This window comes from Barbus barbus, assembly GCF_936440315.1.
Source record: "Barbus barbus genome assembly, chromosome: 2".
Taxonomy (NCBI): domain Eukaryota; kingdom Metazoa; phylum Chordata; class Actinopteri; order Cypriniformes; family Cyprinidae; genus Barbus; species Barbus barbus.
The window spans coordinates 8,428,828-8,455,313 of NC_136730.1; the positions used below are offsets into that span (position 1 = coordinate 8,428,828).

At 36.7% G+C, this 26,486-nt stretch overlaps 2 protein-coding genes across 4 annotated transcripts in view; both read left to right on the forward strand.

Moving 5' to 3' along the window:
* LOC306882056 (dedicator of cytokinesis protein 11) overlaps positions 1-6,508 on the forward strand; it is a 74,251-nt gene extending 67,743 nt beyond the window's left edge. For all 3 annotated transcript variants that reach the window (XM_079436489.1, XM_079436491.1, XM_079436490.1), the window contains 2 exons: positions 432-570; positions 3,755-6,508. In XM_079436489.1, coding sequence (XP_079292615.1) covers positions 432-570; positions 3,755-3,844 — 229 coding nt within the window. In that variant the 3' untranslated portion in view covers positions 3,845-6,508. The remainder of the gene's footprint in view (positions 1-431; positions 571-3,754) is intronic.
* Positions 6,509-8,371: 1,863 nt separating this feature from the next.
* Positions 8,372-24,670, forward strand: LOC306882736 (interleukin-13 receptor subunit alpha-1-like). The gene is made up of 10 exons (XM_079437588.1): positions 8,372-8,666; positions 8,943-9,073; positions 16,591-16,771; positions 17,568-17,667; positions 17,769-17,941; positions 21,418-21,548; positions 21,736-21,877; positions 23,091-23,190; positions 23,480-23,573; positions 23,697-24,670. Exons 1-10 carry the CDS (start codon positions 8,588-8,590, stop codon positions 23,808-23,810), a joined length of 1,245 nt encoding a protein of 414 aa, XP_079293714.1. The 5' UTR covers positions 8,372-8,587; the 3' UTR covers positions 23,811-24,670.
* Positions 24,671-26,486: the final 1,816 nt, after the last annotated feature.

A 26,486-nucleotide genomic window follows, 5' to 3' on the forward strand; every position in this document is an offset into this window, starting at 1 on the left:
CTTCTTGAGAACTTGAATTTGAAGAGAATAGTAATTCTACTAAAAATAGCTGAAGTGAGCCTTGTTCAGGAAGTAACCAACTGCAGTCCCTGTTTATTCAACAACATGTACCAACATGCCATGCTGCAGGAACGTATTGGTTACCATACCAAGGCATCTTGTAAATGGTATTGCGTTTGCATTTATATCACAGGTTTACTTTCTGTTGTTGTTTTTTTAATAAGCACGTGCATTTTCCCCCCCTATAAAATTGTTAACCTAAATCTAACAAATCTTTTGAATTTAACTATTAGCTACACATAACATGTCAGCATGCTAAAACTAATTATATGAACACACACTATAAAAATCTATGTTTTTGCTACTTTTTATTGTTTATATTATTACATTGTTTCTGTTATGCTCAATTCGTGTGGTTATATGTGTCGCAGGCAATTTGTCAATGCATGCAACATGGCTCTGGGCATTAACGAGAGACTCATTAAGGAGGATCAGTATGAGTATCATGAGGGACTAAAGGCTAACTTCAAAAGCATGGTGAAAGAACTTTCTGATATCATCCACGAGCAGGTATGGTTGATTGCTCATTTATAGTCCTTAGCTCTTGTTCTTCTTTCTACTTCTATAAAATAAATGTCTGCAATTAATTCAGCCCCAGGGTTATTACAGTGAACTAAAAGCATAAAATAATATTTGTTAATTGAAATAAACTCGAACTGAAATATTTTTTCAGCACCATTTGGTTAGAATTACTTTTCATTATTCTTGATGTTCTAAATGTACTAGCTAGAATAAAAATGAATGAAGATTAGGTAGTTAAAAACAAAAACAAAAAGCCAAAAACACAACAAAAGTACTACAATTTTAACTCGAAATGAAAACAGAAAATCTAGAAATAAACAATGATTCAAAATAGTACCTAAAATAGTTCTACAATAACCCTGAAATAACTAACTAAAGCCAAACTAATTAAAATAAGCCCGTTCAGCCCAATCAGCTCACAGACTCCATTCAACTGCTTTCTAGATCATTTGGTGTTTTTTGTGTTTGTTGAAACTTTAGGTCAACTTTATGATTTAAAAGCCTACATTGATCTGGCAGCAGTATCATCTATGTAATATTAGCCGCTTTTCAATTGATTTTCAGACTGAAGTTCACGTCATTGTGCCGCTTCTCATGAAAATGTTGACCCATCATGATTTTGTTCCTCATTTTTTGTTTCGGTGCCTTCGGTAAATCCCAGAAATGTATTGCTGGGCTAAATTAAGAAGTTATTTGACTATAAATAACTTGACTTAAAGTTAAAATATTGACTTAAAAAAGACTAAAAAAACACTTACTTCCCGGTGTGAAAATCTGAAAGATTGTCTTTTCTCTTTGATTGGTTTCACTCTCAAATTCATCTGCACTGTGATGCACTTCCTTAAATAGTTAAAAGGTCATCTTTCACATATTAATGGTAGTTTTTGCTAGCATTTGTTTGCTTGCCGAGTTTTAACTTCGGACCCTGTGTAGTGTTTTTGATGGTATTTGTGGTTGCAGTAAGTTTGCAGCAATTACAGAGTGAATTAGGATAAATCGGTCTATTCTCTTGTCCACGCAGACTCCAGGAAATGGGCTAACTGGCCATTTCCCTCAGTAAACAAACCAAAAAACCAATTTTCTGTGTGTGTGTGTGTGTGTGTCCATTGGTTTAGAAAATGTTTTTTAAAACCTTCATGGTTTTGAGCTTGAAGGCAGTGATTGGCAGACAGGTTTGTTAGGCTGGTACAGTGAAAGGGAAACAGGTTTGTTCTGGTTTGTTTTGCACACTCGGTTGTCCCAGAGAGATTGTGTTCTGGGACGACACTTGACTGACGAGTTTGAGAGTGAAAGATTCAAAATACTTTTCACTTTCGTGTTTTTGTGTACTACAAATAACAGTTTTTCCGTGTTTTACCCTTCCGATTTGACACTTGTCTTAAAGACTGGTAAAAATGGAAATGCAGATTTCCATGGTTTCAAAATTAATCTTAATTTAGTGTGAATAATTGACATCTACAGCAAAGACCTTTGTTATTATGACAATTTAATGATTTACTCATCTGCCACAGTGATATTTTAAAATGACCTTCATTTGGGGCCTTGCTTTATCATTTTATAGAATTTATTTAAAATGTAACTTATTTAATAAAATTTAATTCATTGACAACTCCATTCCATTTAAATGTACATATTTTTTTGTGCACATCATGGACTTATCAAAACATCAATGCACTTTGCTGGTTTTCTTTAGAAGCGCAAAGCTTCCCAAAACTTGACTAAGGACCGGTTTCACAAGTTCCAATCAATTATTTGCCTTCACATTTTTTCAGTCTCTTTTTACAGTTTAATCCAAAGAACAGTCATATGTCTAAAACACACACAAAAAAAACATCATAATCATGGTTCTAGAGCATCGATGAATGTATTAAATTCATGTTTACTGTATGGTTTAAGACATTGTTGATAAACCGAACACTGTAAAAACTAGGTTAGCTGAACACTAGCTTAGTTTAAAAAAAAAAAACAGCAGTTGCATTTGTCTTTTCCTGGAGAAGTGTGTTAAGGTAAGTCTGAATTTAGTCTTCTTGATGAGTGAACTTAACTTTTTGGTGAAGTTAAAAAGAAGTACGTTGACTAGAATTAGCTTAAAACTATTTAAATTATTTTATTTTGACAGTTGTACAGTAAAAACAGTTTAAAGGCTCAGTATTTATTCTATTCACATCATACAATACAATATATGTGACCCTGGAGCACAAAACCAGTCTTAAGTCGCTGGGGTATATTTGTAGCAATAGCCAACAATTCACTGTATGGGTCAAAATTATCAATTTTTCTTTTATGCCAAAAATCATCAGGATATAAAATAAAGATCATGTTCCGTGAAGATATTTTGTAAATTTCCTACTGTAAATATATCCAAACTCAATTTTTGATTAGTAATATGCATTGCTAAGAACTTCATTTGGACAACTTTAAAGGCGATTTTCTCAATATTTTGATTTTTTTGCACCCTCAGATTCCAGATTTTCAAATAATTGTATCTCAGCCAAATATTGTCCGATCCTAACAAACCATACATCAATGGAAAGCTTATTTATCCAGCTTTCATGTGATGTATAAATACCAATTTATTATGCAAAGGCAGTTTCCTGTACTTTCTCTCACACATATTATTTTAAATACATGTCAGAGCTCTTGAAAACATCTTCATGTCATCTTCTGTTAGGACAGGATATATTTCCTTTAAGACATTTGGTAATACAGTAGATTAGTTCCTCTATACAGCATAATTACAGCAAGCGAGTGTTTGCCTGTGTAATTACAGCTTAATGTATCATCATGATTATTAAAAACTGAAGTGAGAATGTGTTTTTTTTTTTTTAAGTCTCTGGTTAAAACAAGTACTTAGGTGATTAAACTAAATGAATCAGTTGAAAAGTGCTATTTTTCTACTCTTTGTTTGAGATGTTATTGTGAACATAATGCTGTCCTACTTCTTCTGCTTCTAATGTGTCTCTGTTTTTCTTCATTATGCTGCCATGTCCTATAGATTGAGTTCTAGGTAACCGCTTTTGTTGCAAAAAAGTATTTGTCTCCTTTTAAATATTTGCATGCAGTTGCTTTATCCTATGAATGTATCTGTATTTGTACATGTACTAATAACATGACTCCAAATCGCCCACTTCATTTTGAAATCCTCATCATATTTTCATCTGCCGCCTCTCAGATCTTTCAGGAGGATATGATGCGTTCCCTGCTGCAGAACTCTCTCCATGTGTTCCGTGCTATCAGTGGAACCTCCACTGACCTGAGCTAGAACCTGATGGACAATCAGCTCTCCTCGCACCTGAATGTACAAATCAAGCTTCTAGGCCTTCAACAAGCATCTCTTCCCGCTACAAGAATCTCAGCATTTTCCGTGCCATGTTTTAACTTGTGTACAGCGAATTTGTGTAAATATTGCTTTCACAATTCATTTTAACGGCAACATGAAGTCAAAATCGACCCTGTTTACTTTCTTAATGCACATTCCTGGTCTTATCATGTTTGCATCGATGTTCCTTTTAGGCTCACATCACCAAATCGCCTTGTTTTTCAACTCTTACTCTCTTAGACTCGTACCATTATGGAAACCTATTCCTACCACATAAGAAAAACGTCATGGTTTCGTATATCATAATTATGACATAAAAAGTCTAAATAATGTTATCTCACTATGATGAGAGAGTCATTTATGAAATGAGTCATAATTGACAAAAAGTTGAAATTCTGACAAAAAGTAATTGAGATAAAAGTAAAAATGGACTGACATCAGTTATGATGAAACTGACATAAAAAGTTGAAATTATGACAGTTGTAATTATGAAAGAAAAAGTCAAAATTACTGTATGACACAGTCCTAATTTATGTGATAAGTCATACATTTCAGGTTTTTGTCATAATTATGATTTTATCTCATAATTTTAACTTTTTATATCATAATTATGTATTAGTAAATTGTAATTTGACTTTTCTTTTTGTATAAATATAATCTTTTCTTGTCATATGATTTACCAAAGATTTTTTATTTGGTGGAAACGGACTTTCATAGACCATATATCCAGTCACCTCTATATGACCACTTTTCATGATCCAATCAATTATTGATGTATAAATTCCAGCCCAGTATTCTTTTTTTCTTGTATTCTTTAAAAGTAAAATGGTTTACCATTGCTATTCCATTTTCGCTGTTGTACAATCCAATCTCAGCCACACTGTCTCACACTGCAGGGATGCCACTGGAAACAAAACATGCAGTGTACGTTTATCACCCAATACACCAAAGATCACATGGACAGTTTATACTATATGCCTACATTTCCATATTAAATGACTTTCACGTTGACAATTTTATTTGAAATGCCAGGTGATCATAAAGCCTAATACTGAATCATTGTACGGAATGATAAAATTCTCAGTTGTAAAAATAACATTACCGTGATCACAACAGTGAACGGCCACATTTTCAGAGGCGTTGGTTCTGGAAGTATTTTCGCTAATCGTTTTCTCAATAGACAGTATCTTCTGAAAATGACTTGGATATAAGATATAAACTAAGCCAACTAGCTCTCAAACTTTCAGTTGATTCCTAAAAAGTCGTGGGGAAGTCGTGGCCTAATGGTTAGAGAGTCGGACTCGTAATCGAAAGGTTGCGGGTTCGAGTCCCCGGCCGGCAGGGATTGTAGGTGGGGGGAGTGAATGTACAGCGCTCTCTCCACCCTTAATACCACGACTGAGGTGCCCTTGAGCAAGGCACCGAACCCCCAACTGCTCCCCGAGCGCTGCATGGCTGCCCACTGCTCCGGGTGTGTGTTCACGGTGTGTGTGTGTGTGTGTGTGTGTGTGCATTTGTTCACTACTCACTGCTGTGTGTGTGTGCACTTGGATGGGTTAAACGCAGAGCACCAATTTCGAGTATGGGTCACCATACTTGACAATACGTCACGACTTTAAAAGTACATGAAAGGCGATTATTTTTCAACTCAAAAAAACAATGGTACTATAAATGTTTGACTTTTTAAAATATTTATACAATTGTTTTTTTTTTTAGCAAAATCATGATTATAATATTCTTTTGTTGACTGTTCCCTTTATTCTATTTGATGTTTCGTGCACACTACATGTTTGTCAGTTTAAGATGTCTGTCTTCCTACTGCCAGCTGCTGAAAAGAAGAATTTAATCTAGCTACTACTGTATGTGGTCAAATCACACCGTCCGTCTTCCCTATTTTCAGTAGTACACATCAGTGCGGTGGTTACTGACTGGTTGCACGTTTGTTAGACTGAACTAAGATCATTGCATAATTTCTGTCATGAAATTGAACTAAACCGTCTGGAGTTGCATTGATGTTATATAAATGTATATGTAAAGCTTCTTAAAATGAATGCATACCCCATGATGGTAGAGAACAGCTGACTTTATTGTTAGGAATGATATAATGCAGAATGTAACAGTATATTGATATCCAGTTTAAGCAGAGTTTTGTGATTCCCATTGTAAACATTTGTTTTTTTGTTGGGCTGGTCCTTAGTAACTGCCCATGGATACAGCCAGTACAGTCTATCAAGGGCTGATTTATGTAAAGAAAATGCTGTTAATACTTATCAGACTTGCTGCACTGAATATGCAAATTGCAAAACAGAGGATATGTAGATTTATACAGGAAATTGTCCATTTGTAAATGTATATGTGTGTGTGTGCGCGCACATTGAAACGTACAGTATTGACAGCAGTATTTGCAAGCAGTTGTCATTGTTAAAATGTCTGCATTGTCTGGTCTAGTAATAAAGTCATCAGCAATGGACACTGAATTTGCTAATAAGAGGATAGTGTGAGACAAACTGCCATAGTTTCAGAATTTTCTTCACGTTTTGTCAGCATATAATGTGTGAATGTTTTTTCCCCTCTGTGGTCTGTAGTTCATAAAGTGAATATTTCTTAAAAAAATGTCTTTGGTGATGTTTATTCTCAGCTCATCTGAAAAGCACTGTTTTGCCAGGACACATCTCCTCTATTCTCCAAACACACACACACAAATTGTTAAATGAAAAAAGCAAAGGCAAAATTTTTTTTTTTTTTTTCTCAACTTATTTTTCTCAAACTTAAATTCAAATTCTCAACTTAAATGTTTGGACATTTACTGTAAATAACTGAAGTTCCCCCAGTAGGACTAAAAATCTGTACTATCAGCAATCCTAGTACAACACTTCTGTAAAGGAGAGGCCATGGTTTTTTACATGGTCAATTAGGGTAATTCTGATTTCATTTGAAATTCATCTTCTCCTCTCACCCTGTTGTCCACTTCCACTCTGTCCATGTCTTCTTACTAGGGCTGCCACTCAATTCACTAATTTATCGATTAATCTAAACAATTAATTTCCCACAAAAAAAATCTACAATTTTACTTAATATTTTATTAAACCAAATGAAATCCAAATTTCTATGAAATCCTTTTTAAAGCAGAAGTAAAGTGCAAGAAGCAAGTGTCCATCTCATAGTCCAAATCACTGAAATCAAAGTTCAGTATTATAGTGTGGGAATGTATTTACCAGAAATATTATTTACCAGAATTTATTTAGGTGAAAAATGTAAATGTGCAGTATTTCTGGAAAAAAAAAAGTTTTTTATATAAAATTAATTAATTGAAGATGCTTTTGATTATAATAATTTAATGGAACCATTTAAATGGAATCCAGAAAATAATGAAAAACAGAATTTGGTACAGATAAAACTCAAATTAATTAGACAGGCTTTTTGATTAATACAGTTTAATTTAACCATTAAAACAGAGTAATGTTAAATGGAAAAAACTGAATTTGGAAATAAAATGGATTTCATAGAGCCCTATAATTATAATATGTCTATATATATATTTTAATTTTTTTTTGTGGTAATAAAAATAGATGTAAGTGAACAATAAGTTTTAAAATGACTTAAAATACACATATAATAGCAATGATGCAATAATAATTAATTCAAATAAAGTATTAAAGGCAAGAAATCATGGTTTTATTGAACAAAACAAAAATCTATAATGCATAATAAACAATAGAGCTAATAATGTAGATTACGCATTACAACAAAGGACGGCCTGATGATTATTTTTACACTTTACTGTGCTATCTAATCCTCCTTTAATATTGACCAAGCACCATTTAATTCAAATCTCCACTTAATCTTTAATATTTGGCCACTTCTTTAGGACAGAAATGCTATAGCCGCTGCTGAATATGTGGACATCAAACCGTGTAAACTCACAGTGAGATAGATTCTCAGAAATAATTATTATTATGCAAATTCGTTTTGTTTGTTGTGTTTGGACAAATGGTACATAAATGTTTGTGATTTGTGTAAAATAATATTTCAGATAGGCTATGTTAAAGTATTGGCTGGTAGCCTATTGTGAAACAGTTTTGTGCACATTGTTTTGAATAAATTATTTGCATGATTTGTAATTTGTATGAAATTAATGAACAATTTCAAAGTGTTCAGATCACTGTGTTAATTCTCTGAGAACAGTGATCGGAGTTTGGAAAAATGTGTCAAATCGATTGAAAAAAACTGTAAGAGTTAAGGGGTGTGTTTAATTAATGTCCCGGTCAACTTCCAGGCTATTTATTTATTTCTTACAGTGAGTCTTTCCTCTGTCATTTTCGACTGGGACGATATCCGTAATTTAACTCGAAATTTGGGCACTCGACATTCAGCAGACTTTCAAATCTGTAGAAATGAGGCAATGCCATAAACTAGTTCCCTTTAATCCATAGAGAGCATGTGAATGTGAGTTCACGCGCTCCACCCTCTGCGTCTGACAGCGCGTCCAACAAACTCCAGAAGCACTGCTGCTTTGAGCGCGAGGCTGACAGACGCGTCCATTGGACATTTAACTGTTGATTTATTATCTCGAGCACCACTACGACCACTTAAAAAGAAAAGGGAAAAGATCGCGTTTTGAGTATATCAACACAGGATTAAGGGACTTTTCCACGGAATAGACTATCCGATAAAACCTTCAAGAGGATGTTTCGAGTTTGGGATATCTCCCTAATGATATGCTTCTCTGTCTCACTCATGTTCGTCGGAGCTGAAGGCATATCAGGTGGGTTTACTGTTTCTGTTTCGTGTTTGTCTGGAACGTGCTTCCCTGAAGTTTTCCTATGACAGCGCGTGCGGGATTTTCTATATAAATCCAGAAAACTGTGACGTCAGAGAGTTTCTCCTGAAGAGCCGCCAGTGCTTCTTGTCTCAGCTGTTACTATTACAAAAAACAACAGAGTGTTACTACCGCTACCACTGTTACTTTCTTCTTGAACGTTGTTTTTGTTTTATATTAGGCTACTTCATAACATTGTCCCACTCCTCTTGAACCCCACAGAGCTCCCTCCACCAAGGAACCTGTCTTTCAAATGGGAAACACCTTTCACTCTTAATTTGACATGGGAAAAGCCGAAGGATCTCGGCCCTGTTTGCAAGGTGAACTACACGGTAGAAGTGCGTCATTCTCAGGTGAGTCACCTCTCTGTTATTTGAATGAGCTGCATTTCTTCTCGGAAACTAGAAAGTCTGTGAACGCATAAGAGCGTTTTATATTTCTTCATGTATGTTTTTATCGATGCTGTGATCTTTGAGATTTGTTATTTTTAAAATATTATTTTTTTATGGAAGAAATAGGCTGTGTGAAGCTTTGGGATGAGTTTTATGATCAATTTTAAGGGCTAAGTTTGAGTGAGTTCCTGCATTATTGATAGAACATCAACCTGGGTCTTCTCAATCAAAGTCTGATCCTCGCCACATTTTGTGGGTTTAAGATCCAACAGTCTACTGAACAGCTGGATTGTCCAAAAAACAATTCCTCAAAGTTTAATATGTTTCATCGTCTGGAGGATATGCTGTATACTAAGTCTACTGTTAAATATTTAAATCAGAAATTAATTTGAACTTCCAAAGTCAAATTCCCAAACTTCAATCTAATTAAAACATCCTGAGGAGAGCAATCCCAGCAAAAAAAGACCACACATATAGCTGAGTTTAAGCTGTGTTTAAGGAGGATTGGGCCAGAATTCCTCTAAGCTATGCGCAGAAATGATCAACACTTACTGGAAATGTTTGGTTGTTGTTATTGGTGCTCAACTGGGGGGTTCACTCCAGATACTGAGGGCAAAGGCTCACGAGTTCACCCTTACTTCTAATCCGATAGAAAATGGTACGCATATATTTGGGCGTGCTGTTCTGGGGGAGGGCTCCGAGCCCGGAATATAGCCGTACCTCCCCCTATCCCTAAAACAAGATAACCCTCTCGTTGTGTTCGGACTCCGGTCACGCCTTTTGTGTTCCCGGTCAAAAATGACCGGACTCCAAACAACTGCTTATAAATCTGTCATTATGCTATATTATCACCAAATATTGGATTCAATCTTTTTGTCAACTTGTTTTCTTTCATTTAGGACTGGTTTTGTGTTTCTATTTGCATCCGATTAATCGTAGGCCTCATTTATCTGAAAGTAGGTACCTAATTTTTTGAGTGAAAAAATTATTTTTTATGAATAATTTTCACAATATGAGAGAAAAAATTATGAAAATTTGCACTGTTTCTCACACTAGTGTACTTTAATGTTTAATCAGGAAGTTTGCTTTTAAATGCTTTTATTTTGTACAAAATTGCACAAAGTAACACTTGTCAAAAATGGCCGGCCATTGAAAGTGAATGGGGAAGAATGAAAGAAACAACTAGTGTTCAGGAGCATGTTGTGCTTGCAAACATAAATGCCTTGGACCAGTGCGTGCATGTATACTCACGCTATCACACACACACACACACACACATCTATGCATACAAACTATTGTATTACACCTATTTCATCCTACCCTGAACTGTATGCAATATGCTTTTATGAATCTCATATTATAACTCTCTCTCTCACACACACACACACACACACACACACAATGTACACAAATGCTCCAACTGCCTTGTCTTTGGCCTGCATTGACTTCAAAATAATCTTTTTTTTTCCATCCCTCGACCAGAACGTTACATCAACTTCAGCTGGGTCCTCAAAATCAGAAGATTGCTTCTTTTCAGTTGTTGCAAGGTTTTCAGCTTGTCCAGTGATATTTTTATCTTCCAATATATCTTGCAATGCATCGTCACTGTAAAATTCTTCTTCAGTTGTCTCTTCCTCGTGTAAATGACAAGCAAGGCACTGTGAGGCATTTGTATGCTCTAGCATTTAATTGTAAACTTTCGTTTACTCTGAGAGAACACGAAAGCCTCTAAACATATTGTCATAATGTTTTGTCTAGTACGGAGCCGCTTAGAGCTCATGGTGGTGGAAAGATTTCGGGGTGGGTGAAAAAAAATCGGGGTGGGAGGAAAAAATATTTTTCAAATCTTTTGCGTTCCCTCGCAAATCGGGGTGGGAGGAAAAAATATTTTTCAAAACTGCGTTCTCTCGCAAAGATGTTTGCGTTCCCTCGCAAAACTTTGCGTACATATTTGCGAGAGAACGCAAAGTTTTGCGAGAGAAAGCAAACATCTTTGTGAGAGAACGCAAACATCTTTGTGAGAGAACGCAAACATCTTTGCGAGAGAACGCAATGTTTTGCGAGAGAACGCAAACGACTTTGTGAGAGAACGCAAACATCTTTGCGAGAGAAAGCAAACATCTTTGTGAGAGAACGCAATGTTTTGCGAGAGAACGCAAATATCTTTGCGAGAGAACGCAAACATCTTTGCGAGAGAACGCAAACAACTTTGTGAGAGAACGCAAACATCTTTGCGAGAGAAAGCAAACATCTTTGTGAGAGAACGCAATGTTTTGCGAGAGAACGCAAATATCTTTGCGAGAGAACGCAAACATCTTTGCGAGAGAACGCAAACAACTTTGTGAGAGAACGAAAAGTTTTGCGAGGGAACGCAAACATCTTTGCGAGAGAACGAAAAGTTTTGCGAGGGAACGCAAACATCTTTGCGAGAGAACGAAAAGTTTTGCGAGGGAACGCAAACATCTTTGCGAGAGAACGAAAAGTTTTGCGAGGGAACGCAAACATATTTGCGAGAGAACGCAAAGTTTTGCGAGGGAACGCAAAAGATTTGAAAAATATGTTTTCCTCCCACCCCGAATTTTTTTCACCCACCCCGAAATCTTTCCACCACCATGAGCTCTAAGGGGCTCAGTAGTCTAGAATATGTGGTGAAAGAAAAGATTATTTTTGAGGTCAATGCAGGCTAAAGACAAGGCAGTCTGAGCATGTGTGTGTGTGTGTGTGTGTGTGAGAGAGAGAGAGAGTTATATCAGATTCATAAAAGGATATTGCATGCAGTTCAGGGTAGGATGAAATAGGTGTAATAAAATAGTTTGTATGCATAGATGTGTGTGTGTGTGTGTGTGTATGCAAAGGTCCAAGGTCTTTGTTTGCAAGCACAACATGCTCCTGAACACTAGTTGTTTCTTTCATTCTTCCCCATTCACTTTCAATGGCCGGCCATTTTTGACAAGTGTTACTTTGTGCAATTTTGTACAAAATAAAAGCATTTAAAAGCAAACTTCTTGATTAAACATTAAAGTACACTAGTGTGAGAAACAGTGCAAATTTTCATAATTTTTTCTCTCATATTATGAAAATTATTCATAAAAAATGCTTTTTTCACTCAAAATGAGGTGCCTACTTTCAGATAAATGAGGCCTACGATTAATCGGATGCAAATAGAAACACAAAACCAGTCCTAAATGAAAGAAAACAAGTTGACAAAAAGATTGAATCCAATATTTGGTGATAATATAGCATAATGACAGATTTATAAGCAGTTGTTCGGAGTCCGGTCATTTTTGACCGGGAACACAACGAGTGTGACTAGGTGAAATAAAACCCACAAAAAATTACGAAAATTCTAAAAACATTTATGAGAAATATTTGTACCCTATGTGCACAAAGTCAGTAAGTTTGAGTCCAATGCGATAACGTTAACTAGTATTTTCAGGAAAAAGATTTTTTTTTTAGTTAGGATGGTTAGCTAAACAAGTTAAACCTGTGCCAAATTGGTTGATTATCTGATCGTGCTCTTCCCGAAACTTGTTAATAAAACATCATTTCACTTTTTTTTTTTTTATTGATTGATTTTCCCAGCAAATATTTCAAGGTTTCAAAACTTTAGCGCAGGTGCATTTTCCTAACTTTAAAATAGCTTGGGACAGAACCCAAAAGGACAAATGTGGACAGGTCTCCAAGGACTAGTTTATTATATTCAATTAGGAGTTATGCAAGCAGCTGTGACAGGTCTTTACTATATTTAGTGGCATTTTTGCCTTCTCGATTCAAATAGCCCTGTAGTTTTATAGCCTAAGTATTTATATGTACTAATATTCCATGTGGACTCTAAATTAATGTTATGCTAATGAAACCAAATGCATACTAAAGGTCATTACACACTGAGTCCGAAATGTTTGCATGTTCAAAAATAAATACGACCGCATGTTGTGTCAATCACGTTTACACACTGCCTCCAAAACTTTCGTCCGTCATAAAAAAATTCAGATCAGGTTTGATTTTCTGCGTTTTTGCATCTGTAGCAAGCATTTTGATAGGAAAGGATGACGAATTTGAAAAAATGCATACGAAAATTTCGGACTCGGTGTGCATTGACCTTTACAATAAAATAAACGGTGTTTAAAATATTTTACTCTATGTATGCTGTCATATAATGGTGAATAACAATAAAACAAAAAATGGTTTTGTTGTCCCACATTTTCTTAATCTAATCTAACAATACAACTAAGTACTAATGTAACGCATTTAATTTAATTTTAAGAACACTGCGCCTGTCATTGTTTAAATGTTGTGGTGGCGGCTGCTGGAAAGCTGGTAGTGCGCCAGATAAAACACTCACTGTGCAACTTACACTGTGTACTTCCTTTCAAAGCCCTGTTTTCATGAACTCTTGAGATGATGTTTGCACAAAGTAAACGAAATCTTATGGAAATGTGTACACGTTGGAGCAATTATGAAAAAAGCTAACTGAGGTTACAAATTGAGCCTTTGCAATCAAATAAGCTTTTATCTGACGTGTTTTAGGTTCTTACGATGCACATTTGAAACAAATTATGTTCAAGTACTTGCATACATGTTACACATTAATTACAAACAGATAATCTGATTTAGATGAACTTTGGTTGATTTGATAGGCACCTGTGGTATTTTAGGGAATTTCAGAGTTAAAAATAGTACTTCTGAAAAGTCACTTCCATCTATAGGAGAACTAGTCGGGTTAGCAAACAGCACGGCCAGTTGTACTGATATCATGAAGTTTGACACAGGCTGTATTTAATTAGAAAACCTGTTAATAAGACCAGTTATTTAATATGACATTGATTTAAATCATATCATTAGATTAGACCAGCTCTTAATTCTAAGACCCTCATCATACATTAGGCACATTATCAAGGTTTGGTAATGTGAGAGGAAGAGGGAAAAAAGCAAGTTCTGGAACTCTGTTGTTTGGATTCTTGGCAACTTTATTTGTGATTTGTGTTTGTGTGTTCAAAATTTTAAAATAATATGGAACAAAATATTAGTGTTGCAATATTTAAGTTTGAAACTCATTTGAAACTGTACTATATATATATATATATATATATATATATATACAGTCAGGTCCATAAATATTGGGACACTTATCGACACAATTCTAACATTTTTGGCTCTATACAAATGAAACAAACAAGATGTGCTTTAACTGCAGACTGTCAGCTTTAATTTGAGGGTATTTACATCCAAATCAGGTGAACGGTGTATGAATTACAACAGTTTGCATATGTGCCTCCCACTTGTTAAGGGACCAAAAGTAATGGGACAGAATAATAATCATAAATCAAACTTTCACTTTTTAATACTTGGTTGCAAATCCTTTGCAGTCAATTACAGCCTGAAGTCTGGAACGCATAGACATCACCAGACGCTGGGTTTCATCCCTGGAGATGCTCTGCCAGGCCTCTACTGCAACCGTCTTCAGTTCCTGCTTGTTCTTGGGGCATTTTCCCTTCAGTTTTGTCTTCAGCAAGTGAAATGCATGCTCAATCGGATTCAGGTCAGGTGATTGACTTGGCCATTGCATAACAGTCCACTTCTTTCCCTTCAAAAACTCTTTGGTTGCTTTTGCAGTATGCTTTGGGTCATTGTCCATCTGCACTGTGAAGCGCCGTCCAGTGAGTTCTGAAGCATTTGGCTGAATATGAGCAGATAATATCGCCCGAAACACTTCAGAATTCATCCTGCTGCTTTTGTCAGCAGTCACATCATCAATAAATACAAGAGAACCAGTTCCACTGGCAGCCATACATGCCCACGCCATGACACTACCACCACCATGCTTCACTGATGAGGTGGTATGCTTAGGATCATGAGCAGTTCCTTTCCTTCTCCATACTCTTCTCTTCCCATCACTCTGGTACAAGTTGATCTTGGTCTCATCTGTCCATAGGATGTTGTTCCAGAACTGTGAAGGCTTTTTTAGATGTTGTTTGGCAAACTCTAATCTGGCCTTCCTGTTTTTGAGGCTCACCAATGGTTTACATCTTGTGGTGAACCCTCTGTATTCACTCTGGTGAAGTCTGCTCTTGATTGTTGACTTTAACACACATACACCTACCTCCTGGAGAGTGTTCTTGATCTGGCCAACTGTTGTGAATGGTGTTTTCTTCACCAGGGAAAGAATTCTTCGGTCATCCACCACAGTTGTTTTCCGTGGTCTTCCGGGTCTTTTGGTGTTGCTGAGCTCACCGGTGCGTTCCTTCATTTTAAGAATGTTCCAAACAGTTGTTTTGGTCATGCCTAATGTTTTTGCTATCTCTCTGATGGGTTTGCTTTGTTTTTTCAGCCTAATGATGGCTTGCTTCACTGATAGTGATAGCTCTTTGTATCTCATCTTGACAGTTGACAACAACAGATTCCAAATGCAAATAGCACACTTGAAATGAACTCTGGACCTTTTATCTGCTCGTTGTAATTGGGATAATGAGGGAATAACACACACCTGGCCATGGAACAGCTGAGAAGCCAATTGTCCCATTACTTTTGGTCCCTTAACAAGTGGGAGGCACATATGCAAACTGTTGTAATTCCTACACCGTTCACATGATTTGGATGTAAATATCCTCAAATTAAAGCTGGCAGTCTGCAGTTAAAGCACATCTTGTTCGTTTCATTTTAAATCCATTGTGGTGGTTTATAGAGCCAAAAATGTTAGAATTGTGTCGATGTCCCAATATTTATGGACCTGACTGTGTGTGTATATATATATATATATATATATATATATATATATATATATATATATAAATTAAACCTATATATTGATATTTCCTACATTACGGGGAAAGTACATTTTGCCATTGTGGGGACTTTTTTTGGTCCCCATAATGAAACAAGCTTATAAATCATACAGAATCTAAAAATGCAGAAAGGTTTAGGGGTAGGATTTGGGTAAAGGGATAGAAAATGCAGTTTGTACAGTATAAAAACCAATACCCCTATGGAGAGTCCCCATAAAACATGGAAACCAGTGTGTGTGTGTGTGTGTGTGTGTGTGTGTTGAAATGTCTTTATATAGTGAAAGAGATTAAAAATGCTAATTCATTTGTGTGGTTTGTCTAACAACATGATACTTTACTTATGCTCTTGTGTAGTTTCCTTTTGGAGCTGGTCTGTTGACCTGCAGGCACTGCTTGTTCATTTATGCACAAAACAAATCCCTAAAATATATTAAAATATTTTATGCCTTTGTGCCTAGTAAAGAGAATGTGTTTTACATTATTTTTTGATTGTTTTATCATCTTGAAAAAGCTGTAACTTTGGGGAAAATATTCTGGAAAGGAATAATGGGAGGTTTTCATTAGAAACCAGTGACTCATTTTTACTCAGTATGGCGTAATGCACACAGACACACACACACACACTCACAGTAACACAAAATGAACGCGAGTACAAACAGACTGTACATTTACATGAAAATCCTCTGTCACCAACAGGACTGTTCTGTAAAATCCGAACAAGCCAAACCAGGCCGCACCAAGAGAGTCCAAAACACAACCTGCAAATTTAATATCTCCAATGAGAATGGACTGTGCATCAGTGTTACAGTGAACCCTGAAAACTGTGGAAACAAAAACCATAGTCCATCTTTGGACATTAGCATCCCTCCACCTACAGGTACCCTGCATGATAACCAACTATCTCATGTTAGATGCTTTTTGGTACATTTTTAATCATTGCATATTGAACTTAAGTCACTGAGGTATGTTTATTTTATTATGTGTTATGGTATTATTGGATAAAGAACATATATAATAGAATATATTCATTCCTACAATAAAAATTACAAAACAGAATCAAGAGGTTGCTATCCAAAATATGTTTTTCTTTCAATTTAGCTGCATACATTTTAAATATTTCAGATTATTTTAGTAAATATATGTCAAATAAATGTTAATTTTACTGTAGCAGTATTGTACATATGATATTGCACAATTTAATTTAAAGATAGTAAATAACACGTTTCAACAATCCTGCTTTGTAAAATTAATAAAAAAATAGTTTAACCACTAATATGCAGAATAGCAGCTTGTTTTTGTATTTATTGTTAGTTTTTCTGTTATTAACAATAACTTTTCTGGGAATAATAGCATCTTTCCTGCTTTCCACTTGTTGCTTCACCGTAACTGAATCAATGTCATACATTGACATGTAAATGTGGGTGTTATGTGTTGATGCATTCATGTGCATGCAACTTTGTGATGTCACATTTCATACCGAGTCTCTTTGAGTTCTGAATGTTCCAGTTTTCATAGACCATCAAGACTTACAGAATAAACCACTGATTTTCATAGTCAAGGAACTCAAGCATTAAGATTCACTTTATACATAATCCACAGATTAATTTGAACTGAGATATAATTTTAAAATTCCAGTCTTGGGGACTGATTTGAAATCTCCACATTTATTTCAGTGACGCTAGTGAAAAACAGGGGCTATGAGTATTCCCATAACATGTTGAAGTGCACTTGGAGTCCTGATGTCGTCGTCCAAGACCTTGGTTTTTATTACTGGTGTGTAACTCGTTTTCTTACTATTGTTTTGTATATTTCCCTTTCATTTGTCATTTATATTCCTTTCATCCATGCATTGGTTGTTAACCTGTGTGTTTCAGGTCACCTCAGATAGATACGGTAATAAAATGCAATGATATGAAGATTGGAGAATGCATCATACACAATACATTTCTCAAGGACATAACTACAAGCATGTTCTACTTGTTCAATGGCACTCATATGGGTAGCCCTGTATACAACACTTTCATGGATGACTGGCCAGCACAATACGGTAAACATGCACTTTTTTTTTAACATGCACAGAAAGGCAGTTAAATAGCCAGTTCTCTCAAATGCAGCATGTTGATTAAGTTAAGAAAACACATCAAACATTATATCTGATCTCAAGATGGCGCCGAGTATGGCTGCTGTGGTGTGGAACGCTCCCGTACTTTTGTTGTTTTTGTTTGTTTGTTCTGTGTTTAGTCATTCTCCTACTGTCAGTTTTACCAGAGACGAACTACTGGACATAAGGCAACACACACCGGACAATTTTTTTCCGGTTTTTGATTATTCAGACGCTTTGTTGGATGTTTTGGTCGGAGGGGCAGCGGTCCTAGTCAAACGCGCGCTCAGACAGAAAAGAGGGAAGCGCGCCGGCGCGCTGGTTAAACTCCGCGAATGCGGTTTCCGAACTGCGCTCCCAAGCATTCATCTAGCGAATCTCCGATCCCTTCCTAACAAAATGGATGAACTACTTCTCCTCACCCACACAAATAAGGACTTTTCAAACTCTGCTGCATTGTGCTTCACTGAAACCTGGCTGAGTGAAAACATCCCGGATAACATGCTTCATTTGCCGGGATATCAGCTGTTCAGATCAGACCGCATCACGGAGCTAACGGGGAAAACGAGAGGTGGTGGACTATGTTTCTACATAAATGAAGGTTGGTGTTCAGATGTAACAACTCTGAAGAAGATGTGTTCTCCTAATTTGGAGGCCTTCTTCATAAACTGTAAGCCGTTCTATTCGCCCCGAGAGTTTTGCTCCTTCATTCTCGTGAATGTGTACGTGCCTCCGGACGCGTGCGTGAGCGCCGCGATGCAACAGCTGGCTGAACAAATATCTGAAACAGAGCAAAGGTACCCGGACTCTTTTTTAATCATTCTTGGAGATTTTAATAAAGCAAATCTCTCCCGCGAACTGCCAAAATACAGACAGCACGTTACATGTCCCACCAGAGACAGTAATATATTGGATCATTGTTACACAATAATTAAGGATGCATATCACTCTGTCCCACGGGCAGCTCTGGGGCTCTCTGATCACTGTTTGGTTCATCTCATACCGACCTATAGGCAAAAACTCAAATCTTCTAAGCCTGTATTAAGAACTGTTAAAAGATGGACTAATGAAGCAGAGCAAGATTTAAAAGCTTGTTTTGACCTCACTGATTGGACTGTTTTTGAAGCCGCTGCCACCGATCTTGATGAACTCACAGAGACTGTAACATCGTATATCAGTTTCTGTGAGGATATATGCATCCCCACCAGGACATTCTTATCATTCAATAATGATAAACCGTGGTTTACTGGGAAACTCAAACAGCTTCGTCAGGCCAAAGAGGACGCTTACAGAAGTGGGGATAAAATCTTGTATAACCAGGCCAGGAACAGACTAACAAAGGAGATCAGAGTGGCTAAAAAGAACTACTCTGAGAAGTTGAAAAAAGAACTTTCAGCCAACGATCCGGCGTCGGTATGGACTGGTCTGAGGAACATCACCATGTACAAGTCACCACCCCCACAGTCTGCAGAGAATCAACAACTGGCTGACGATCTCAATGTGTTTTACTGCAGATTTGAAAAGGCCAGATTGACACCCAGCACCCGCTCTGATCTGCACTTCACACATTCACCTTCCCCCCCTGCAACCCCCCTTACTCCCTCCCCCACCATTCTACCTGCGTTTAAAGTCTGTGTAGAGGATGTGAACCGGGTCTTCAGAAAACAGAAATCTAGGAAAGCTTCAGGACCAGACGGTATTTCACCTGCCTGTCTAAAAGTCTGTGCTGACCAATTGGCCCCCATCTTTACACAAATCTTCAACAGATCTCTGGAGCTGTGTGAAGTTCCCCGCTGCTTCAAACGCTCCACCATCATTCCCGTCCCCAAAAAGCCCAAAATCACTGGACTTAATGACTACAGACCTGTCGCACTCACGTCTGTGGTCATGAAGTCACTTGAGAGACTGGTCCTGGCCTACCTGAAGGACATCACTAGACCCTTGCTGGATCCTCTTCAGTTTGCCTATAGAGCAAACAGGTCTGTGGATGACGCTGTCAATATGGGACTGCATTACATCCTGCAACACCTCGACAAACCTGGGAATTATGCAAGGATCTTATTTGTGGACTTCAGCTCGGCCTTCAATACCATCATACCTGACCTTCTCTCAGACAAACTGAGACAGCTCTCTGTGCCCTCCTCCATCTGTCAGTGGATCACCAGCTTCCTGACAGACAGGCAGCAGCTAGTGAGGCTGGGCAAACTCACATCCAGGACTCTCACCATCAGCACTGGCGCCCCTCAGGGTTGCGTTCTCTCCCCACTGCTCTTCTCCCTCTACACGAATGACTGCACATCAAAGGACCCCTCTGTCAAGCTCCTGAAGTTTGCGGACGACACTACAGTCATAGGCCTCATCAAGGACGGTGACGAGTCTGCTTACAAACAGGAAGTTGAGCAGCTGGCTGTCTGGTGCAGTCTTAACAACCTGGAGCTGAACACGCTCAAAAATGTGGAGATGATAGTGGACTTCAGGAGAAACCCCCCTGCTCTCCCCCCACTCACCATCATGAACAGCACTGTGACTTCAGTAGAGTCATTCAGATTCCTGGGCACCACCATCTCTCAGGACCTGAAGTGGGACAATCACATTGACTCTATTGCGAAAAAGGCCCAGCAGAGGCTGTATTTCCTCCGCCAGCTAAGGAAGTTCAACCTGCCTCAGGAGCTGCTGAAACAGTTCTACTCTGCAAGCATCGAGTCTGTCCTATGTTCTTCTATAACTGTTTGGTTTGGTTCAGCTACCAAAACAGACATCAGAAGACTACAACGGACAGTTAGGACTGCTGAGAGAATTATCGGTGCCCCTCTGCCCAGCCTCCAAGAACTTTACACCTCCAGAGTGAGGAAAAGGGCTAAGAAAGTCACTCTGGACCCCTCACACCCAGCTCACTCTCTCTTTGTACTGTTGCCCTCTGGCCGGCGCTACAGATCACTGAGCACCAGAACAGCCAGACACAAGAACAGTTTTTTCCCCCAGGCCGTATCCCACCTTAACAACACATAACACACCCCGGTACTGTACATCTGTAAATAACCCATCAAACCTTCATCTGTACATAGGACACATGCACATTCACAGTTCTGTCTATGGTCAAGTCTCTTTTCTGTATATTTTTATTTTTATTACTATTGTTATTCTTAATTATTTTATATTCTCTTCATTAGTGTTCTTTATCACCTTAATTATATGTTGTCTGCACTATGTTTGTACTTTCTGTACTGGAAGCTCATAACACCAAGACAAATTCCTTGTGTGTGCAAACACACTTGGCAATAAAGCTCTTCTGATTCTGATTCTGATTCTGATCTGCAAGAGCTGAGAGAATATGAGCTACAATTTTCACATTTTCTAATGTCAATTGCCTTACTGTTTGTTTCACTAATTAATAGTGGTCTTTTTGGGGGCTTTCTTTGCAGTGAAACTAAAAAAACCTCAATTTACAATCCAGAGAGACGGGCAGAATCTCCGTTTTCAAACAAACCAATCCGATTTAGAGTTTGAACCTCATTGCTACAATTACAACTACACATACAGCATGTGCGATAAGGTAAATCATGTTCTGCCCTCTTTTGATGGAAAAAGGACATTTAAACAATGCAATATGTATCAACACACATTTAAAGCACTGCCTTGGAAGAGCTATTATTGCGCCATGGAGTGTAGTGTCATGTTAAACAAGACTCTGCTTCTTATATTCTATGATTTTCTGATCCTTTCTGTTGTTGTGTTTACAGATTGCATCAGGAATGGTCAAAGAAGATAGCAAGTATGAAGTGGACTATGCCTCAGACTGCAAGTACAGAGCCAGAGTTCAGATTATCTTCTCAGACAAATGTGGTGCAGGGAAGAGTGACCTGAGTGATGAGGTGGAATACGGTACGTCTGGGCCTAGCAATCAGCATCATATTCAACTATGCTAATGACTCATTGTTTAGATTGTTAAAGTATTAGGAATGTAATTCAAATGTTATGGATAATGCTCATAGTAATAGGAAGCCTGCAACAAGGGTAAAACAGTAAAAATAAAAAGGCATGCAGGACAATTTTAGTTTCCTGGACCATTTTAATGTAAATTGTACTGTATATAACATAAAGAAAAATGTCAGTTTTAATAAATAAAACAGCTCCTGAACTGCCACAACCTGAGGAAACACACTAAAATAATACACTTTACCTTTAGACTTTACTTAGATTTTTATAATGATAATCCACTTCATTTACATTAAGTTTGGGGTCAGCAAGATTTTATGCTCACAAAGTCTGCATTTATTTGATAAAAAAAATAACAGTAACGTTACATTGTAAAAAAAAAAAAAAAAATGCATGTAAAATTTAAAGTAACTGTTTTATATTTTGATTGTAATTTTCAGCATCATTACTCCAGTCTTAAGTGTCACATGATCCTTCAGAAATCATTCTAATATGTGACCCTGGACCACAAAACCAGTTATAAGGATCAATTTGTTTAATTAAGATTTAAACATCATCTAAAGCTGAATAAATGAGCTTTCCATTGATGTATGGTTTGTTAGGATCAGACAATATTTGGCTGAGATACAATTATTTGAAAATCTGGAATCTGAGGGTGCAAAAAAATCTAAATATTGATTAAATCACCTTTAAAGTTGTCCAAATGAAGTTCTTAGCAATGCATATTACTTTTTTGATATATTTACAGTAGGAAATGTACAAAATATCTTCACGGAACATGATCTTTATTTAATATCCTAATGATTTTTGGCATTAAAGAACAATGTATTGTTGCCTTTTGCTGCGAATATACTCGTACTGCTTAAGACTGGTTTTGTGGTCCAGGGTCACATATGCTGATTTGCTGCTCAAGCAACATTTATTATCAATGTTGATGTCTTTTTGTGGAAACTTTTTTTTTTTTTTTTTTTTATAAGATTCTTTCAAAAGATTATTTATTAGAAATATAAATTTTCCAAAATAAAAAAAATCTTGCTGAGCCTAAACTTTTGAATGGTAGTTTATGTACAGTTACTTGCTTCACATCCTGCAAATGAAATGTGCTTTCCTCTGGTCTTTAACAGTTGAACTTGAATGTTTTCCTTGTGCTGTTTCGTAGGTGAGAACAGATATCCGAATTTGCCTGCATTGCTGGCTGTCATTATTATCCCGCTCATAGTTTCCTGTTGCCTGTTAGTGTCTCTTGTGCTGCTCAGAAGGTGATGAATGATTTAGATTGTCATTATTCTGCTCTTCGATTTGAAAAGAATACATTTGAAACAATTCTATTGCATCATGTTTTATATATTACGTATAGATTATTATATATTTTTAAGATTTCTTTATATCCTATTTATACGTCCTGTGAATCACAGATACTATTGAACCTGATCAGTTTTTAGTTAGAAGTAAAAAATGAGCAAATCCTTTTAAGTACTTTAAATATATATCTGAATATTGATTAGGCCTGGAATGAACTGAAATCCGAATTTGCTTGTCTTCCTTCAGACATAAAGACATCATATTCCCAAAAATCCCAGTGCCAACGCTTATGTTTAAGGACATACTCATCAACAACATCAAAATTTCAGAGGATCAACGGGTAAATTGTGCAGCCAATTATTATTTAGTTTCACAATCAGAAACCTTTCAGATTCACACATTCCCCCATTAAAAAAAATCTGTAATTAATATTCTTTTACTTTTCAATCTCTTTCACCATCAGAGTCCTACAGATGGCAGACTATATTTCTTTACTGAAGAAATCATAGAAAGCAAGATAAGTCTTGAACCCGAGACACTACTTTTACCAACAAATGCGATGCACAAGCAGGTATAAAAACTTCTGATGACTGAAAATCTCCAGGACATCAGGAAGTTTCAGGGTGAACTTAAAATGTACACTGACAGGAAAATGTCTACGCAAGGAGGAGGATTACTTAAACTCCTGTTGTCTGTTTCATCTGTTGATGAATAATGAACTCCAGAATGGACTTCGACCTGACTTATTACAGTTGCCAGTACGTTGCCAGTAAATTGCTCTTCTTGGCGCGACAGTGGCTTGTTTTCATTGAATGTATTGTGAAGATAAGAAAAGCAACCAATAGAGTTTCCTGGGGCAGGTTGGTTGGCTCTGATTATCTGGTATGTGAAGCTTGCACTGTACCCACTCGGTGTATCCAGAGGCCGGCGGACATCATAAGCAGCTTCATGCAGCTTGATAGAGGAACACTGCAAAAAGGTGCATGGAATGTGGAAATGGTGAGCTTTGATCTCTTGCACACATTACAGAACTTTTCTATGCTTGTTTATACAGCCGCATTTATGGACTTGTGGGTGTTCTTGCACATAGTTTACAAACAAAATGTACTGCTAAAAAAGATTTTGTAAAAAAAGAAGAAAAAACTTTAAAGAAATTAGGTTTTCTATACACTGTGAATTGTTACATGTATTAAAGTGTGGTTTATTATGTTCACATTTTTGACTAACAAATGGATATAGACAAAATAATGGGTATAGAATGTCACATGACAAATATTCGGACATTAAAAAAAATACAATTATATATACTTGTATAAATTGTACATACTATGAAATATATATACCTTAAAAGTTAAAATTGTATTTATTTTCATACTTTCTGTTTTATGTCAAGTTTAACAGATTTTTCCTGTAAATAAATAGTTTGCATAACTGGGCATCCTGTTTAGTTGGATTATTTAATTATTCTATGAAAAAAAAATGTGGTCACGCTATATTTTATGGTTCAGTTGACCTTATTAACAAACCATTAACTACAACTTTTGCCTCAATAAACTCAGAATTTGCTGCTTATTAATAGGTAGTTGTTAAGTTTAGGTATTGGGTATAGCAATGTAGAATCATGCAGCATATGTGCTTTATAAGTAGGCTACTAATAAAAAGACAATATGTTAATAATAACAGGCATGCTAATAAGCAGCTAGTTAATAGTGAGAACTGGTCCCTAGCAAGTGTTACCAAAAATATTTGTTGTCAGCAAGACTAAAAGAGAGAGAGAGAAAAAAAATACATTTTACAATTATATTATGGTTTTACAGAAAACAAAATTAGTAGTTGTAACTACTGCCAAAATAGTAACTACTGTTTTTGCGAACAGTATAGCAAATACGATAAATATTAGCATTTTTTAATCTTAATTCGTTATTTAAACTGCAGTGGGAGTCCGCCATGTTGGCTCAAAGCGGCTGTTTAGTTGAGCATAGAGCTCCCTCTACTGGCAGTCCTCGGAGAACCAAAATGGCGGTGGTCCTGATGCTGCTGGATGCTGATGAAGCCGTACGCTGTGCAGTGTGTTTCTAAAGCGGGTCTGATCGATTTTTATTGGCTCGGTCTCTGTGGCGCAATGGAATAGCGCGCTGGACTTCTAATCCAGAGGCTCCGGGTTCGAGTCCCGGCAGAGATGCAGTGCAGCTCTCGGATGGGGCATGTTAATTGCTTTTATTGTGCATTAAGTAGACTGCACATGAAAGATATGAGCGGAATACTTTAAGGCTGCTTCTTATCTGTGTGCGTTGACTAAAAGCATACAGAAAAAAAAAATGTAAGAAATGTAAACCTTGAAAAATAAAGAGCATTTTATATGGACTGATTAAAAAAAATCAGTATCCAATCATTGTAAATTTACATGTATCAACAAACAAAAAATGCGAAGATTCGCTGAATTTATTTCATTAAAAACTCTCTCTCACACACACACACACACACACACACACACACACTGGTGACAATTATTTAAAATGATTTATGAAATTGCTTTTTAATTTTATAAACATCTTACTCCAACACCTAGTATTTCTTAACCCTCCCACATATGCACATACAATTTTATTTTAATCCCATAAAACATTTCATTTTGGCAAAACACGGTGATGCTGAAACATAGGTAAATCTGACATTTAAATTAAATGATTCAAATAGTAAACATGATTTAAATAGCATTATTTAATTTGCATACAGTACTTCAAGCCACCATATATTACAAATTTATCCATGAATAACAGGGACAATGGAATACAACTAAGGAATATTTTTATGCGCCAGAATTGTATTTTGCATTACCATTTGATACAGGGTAGTAAACCAGAAGCTTATAATGATAAAATTATCATTCAATCAAAACTAATATCCCCTGTAATTTTGTCACTAGTCCGAATTCTGTCCAGCAGGTGGCAGAGCACACAGACATATGAATATGCGTTCAGTAAACGGAATGTGCCTGAAAGAGATCTTTCATATTTGACAGTCGAGTGATCTGAATACCTTTGTATTCCTAGACAGGTTTCAGTTCATAACCACGTTTCTCTATTTTCCATCTTCACTGGCCAATTTCAGTACATCTGACCATCAGCAAATATGCTAAGTCAACATTTTGCCCCTCAAAGTCCTTCTCCTTAAAACAAGGCTGTAAGGAAAAATGCGAGTCTAATCTGTACGATGTCGCTGTGGAGTTCTAGAGAGGGAGGGCAACTGAACA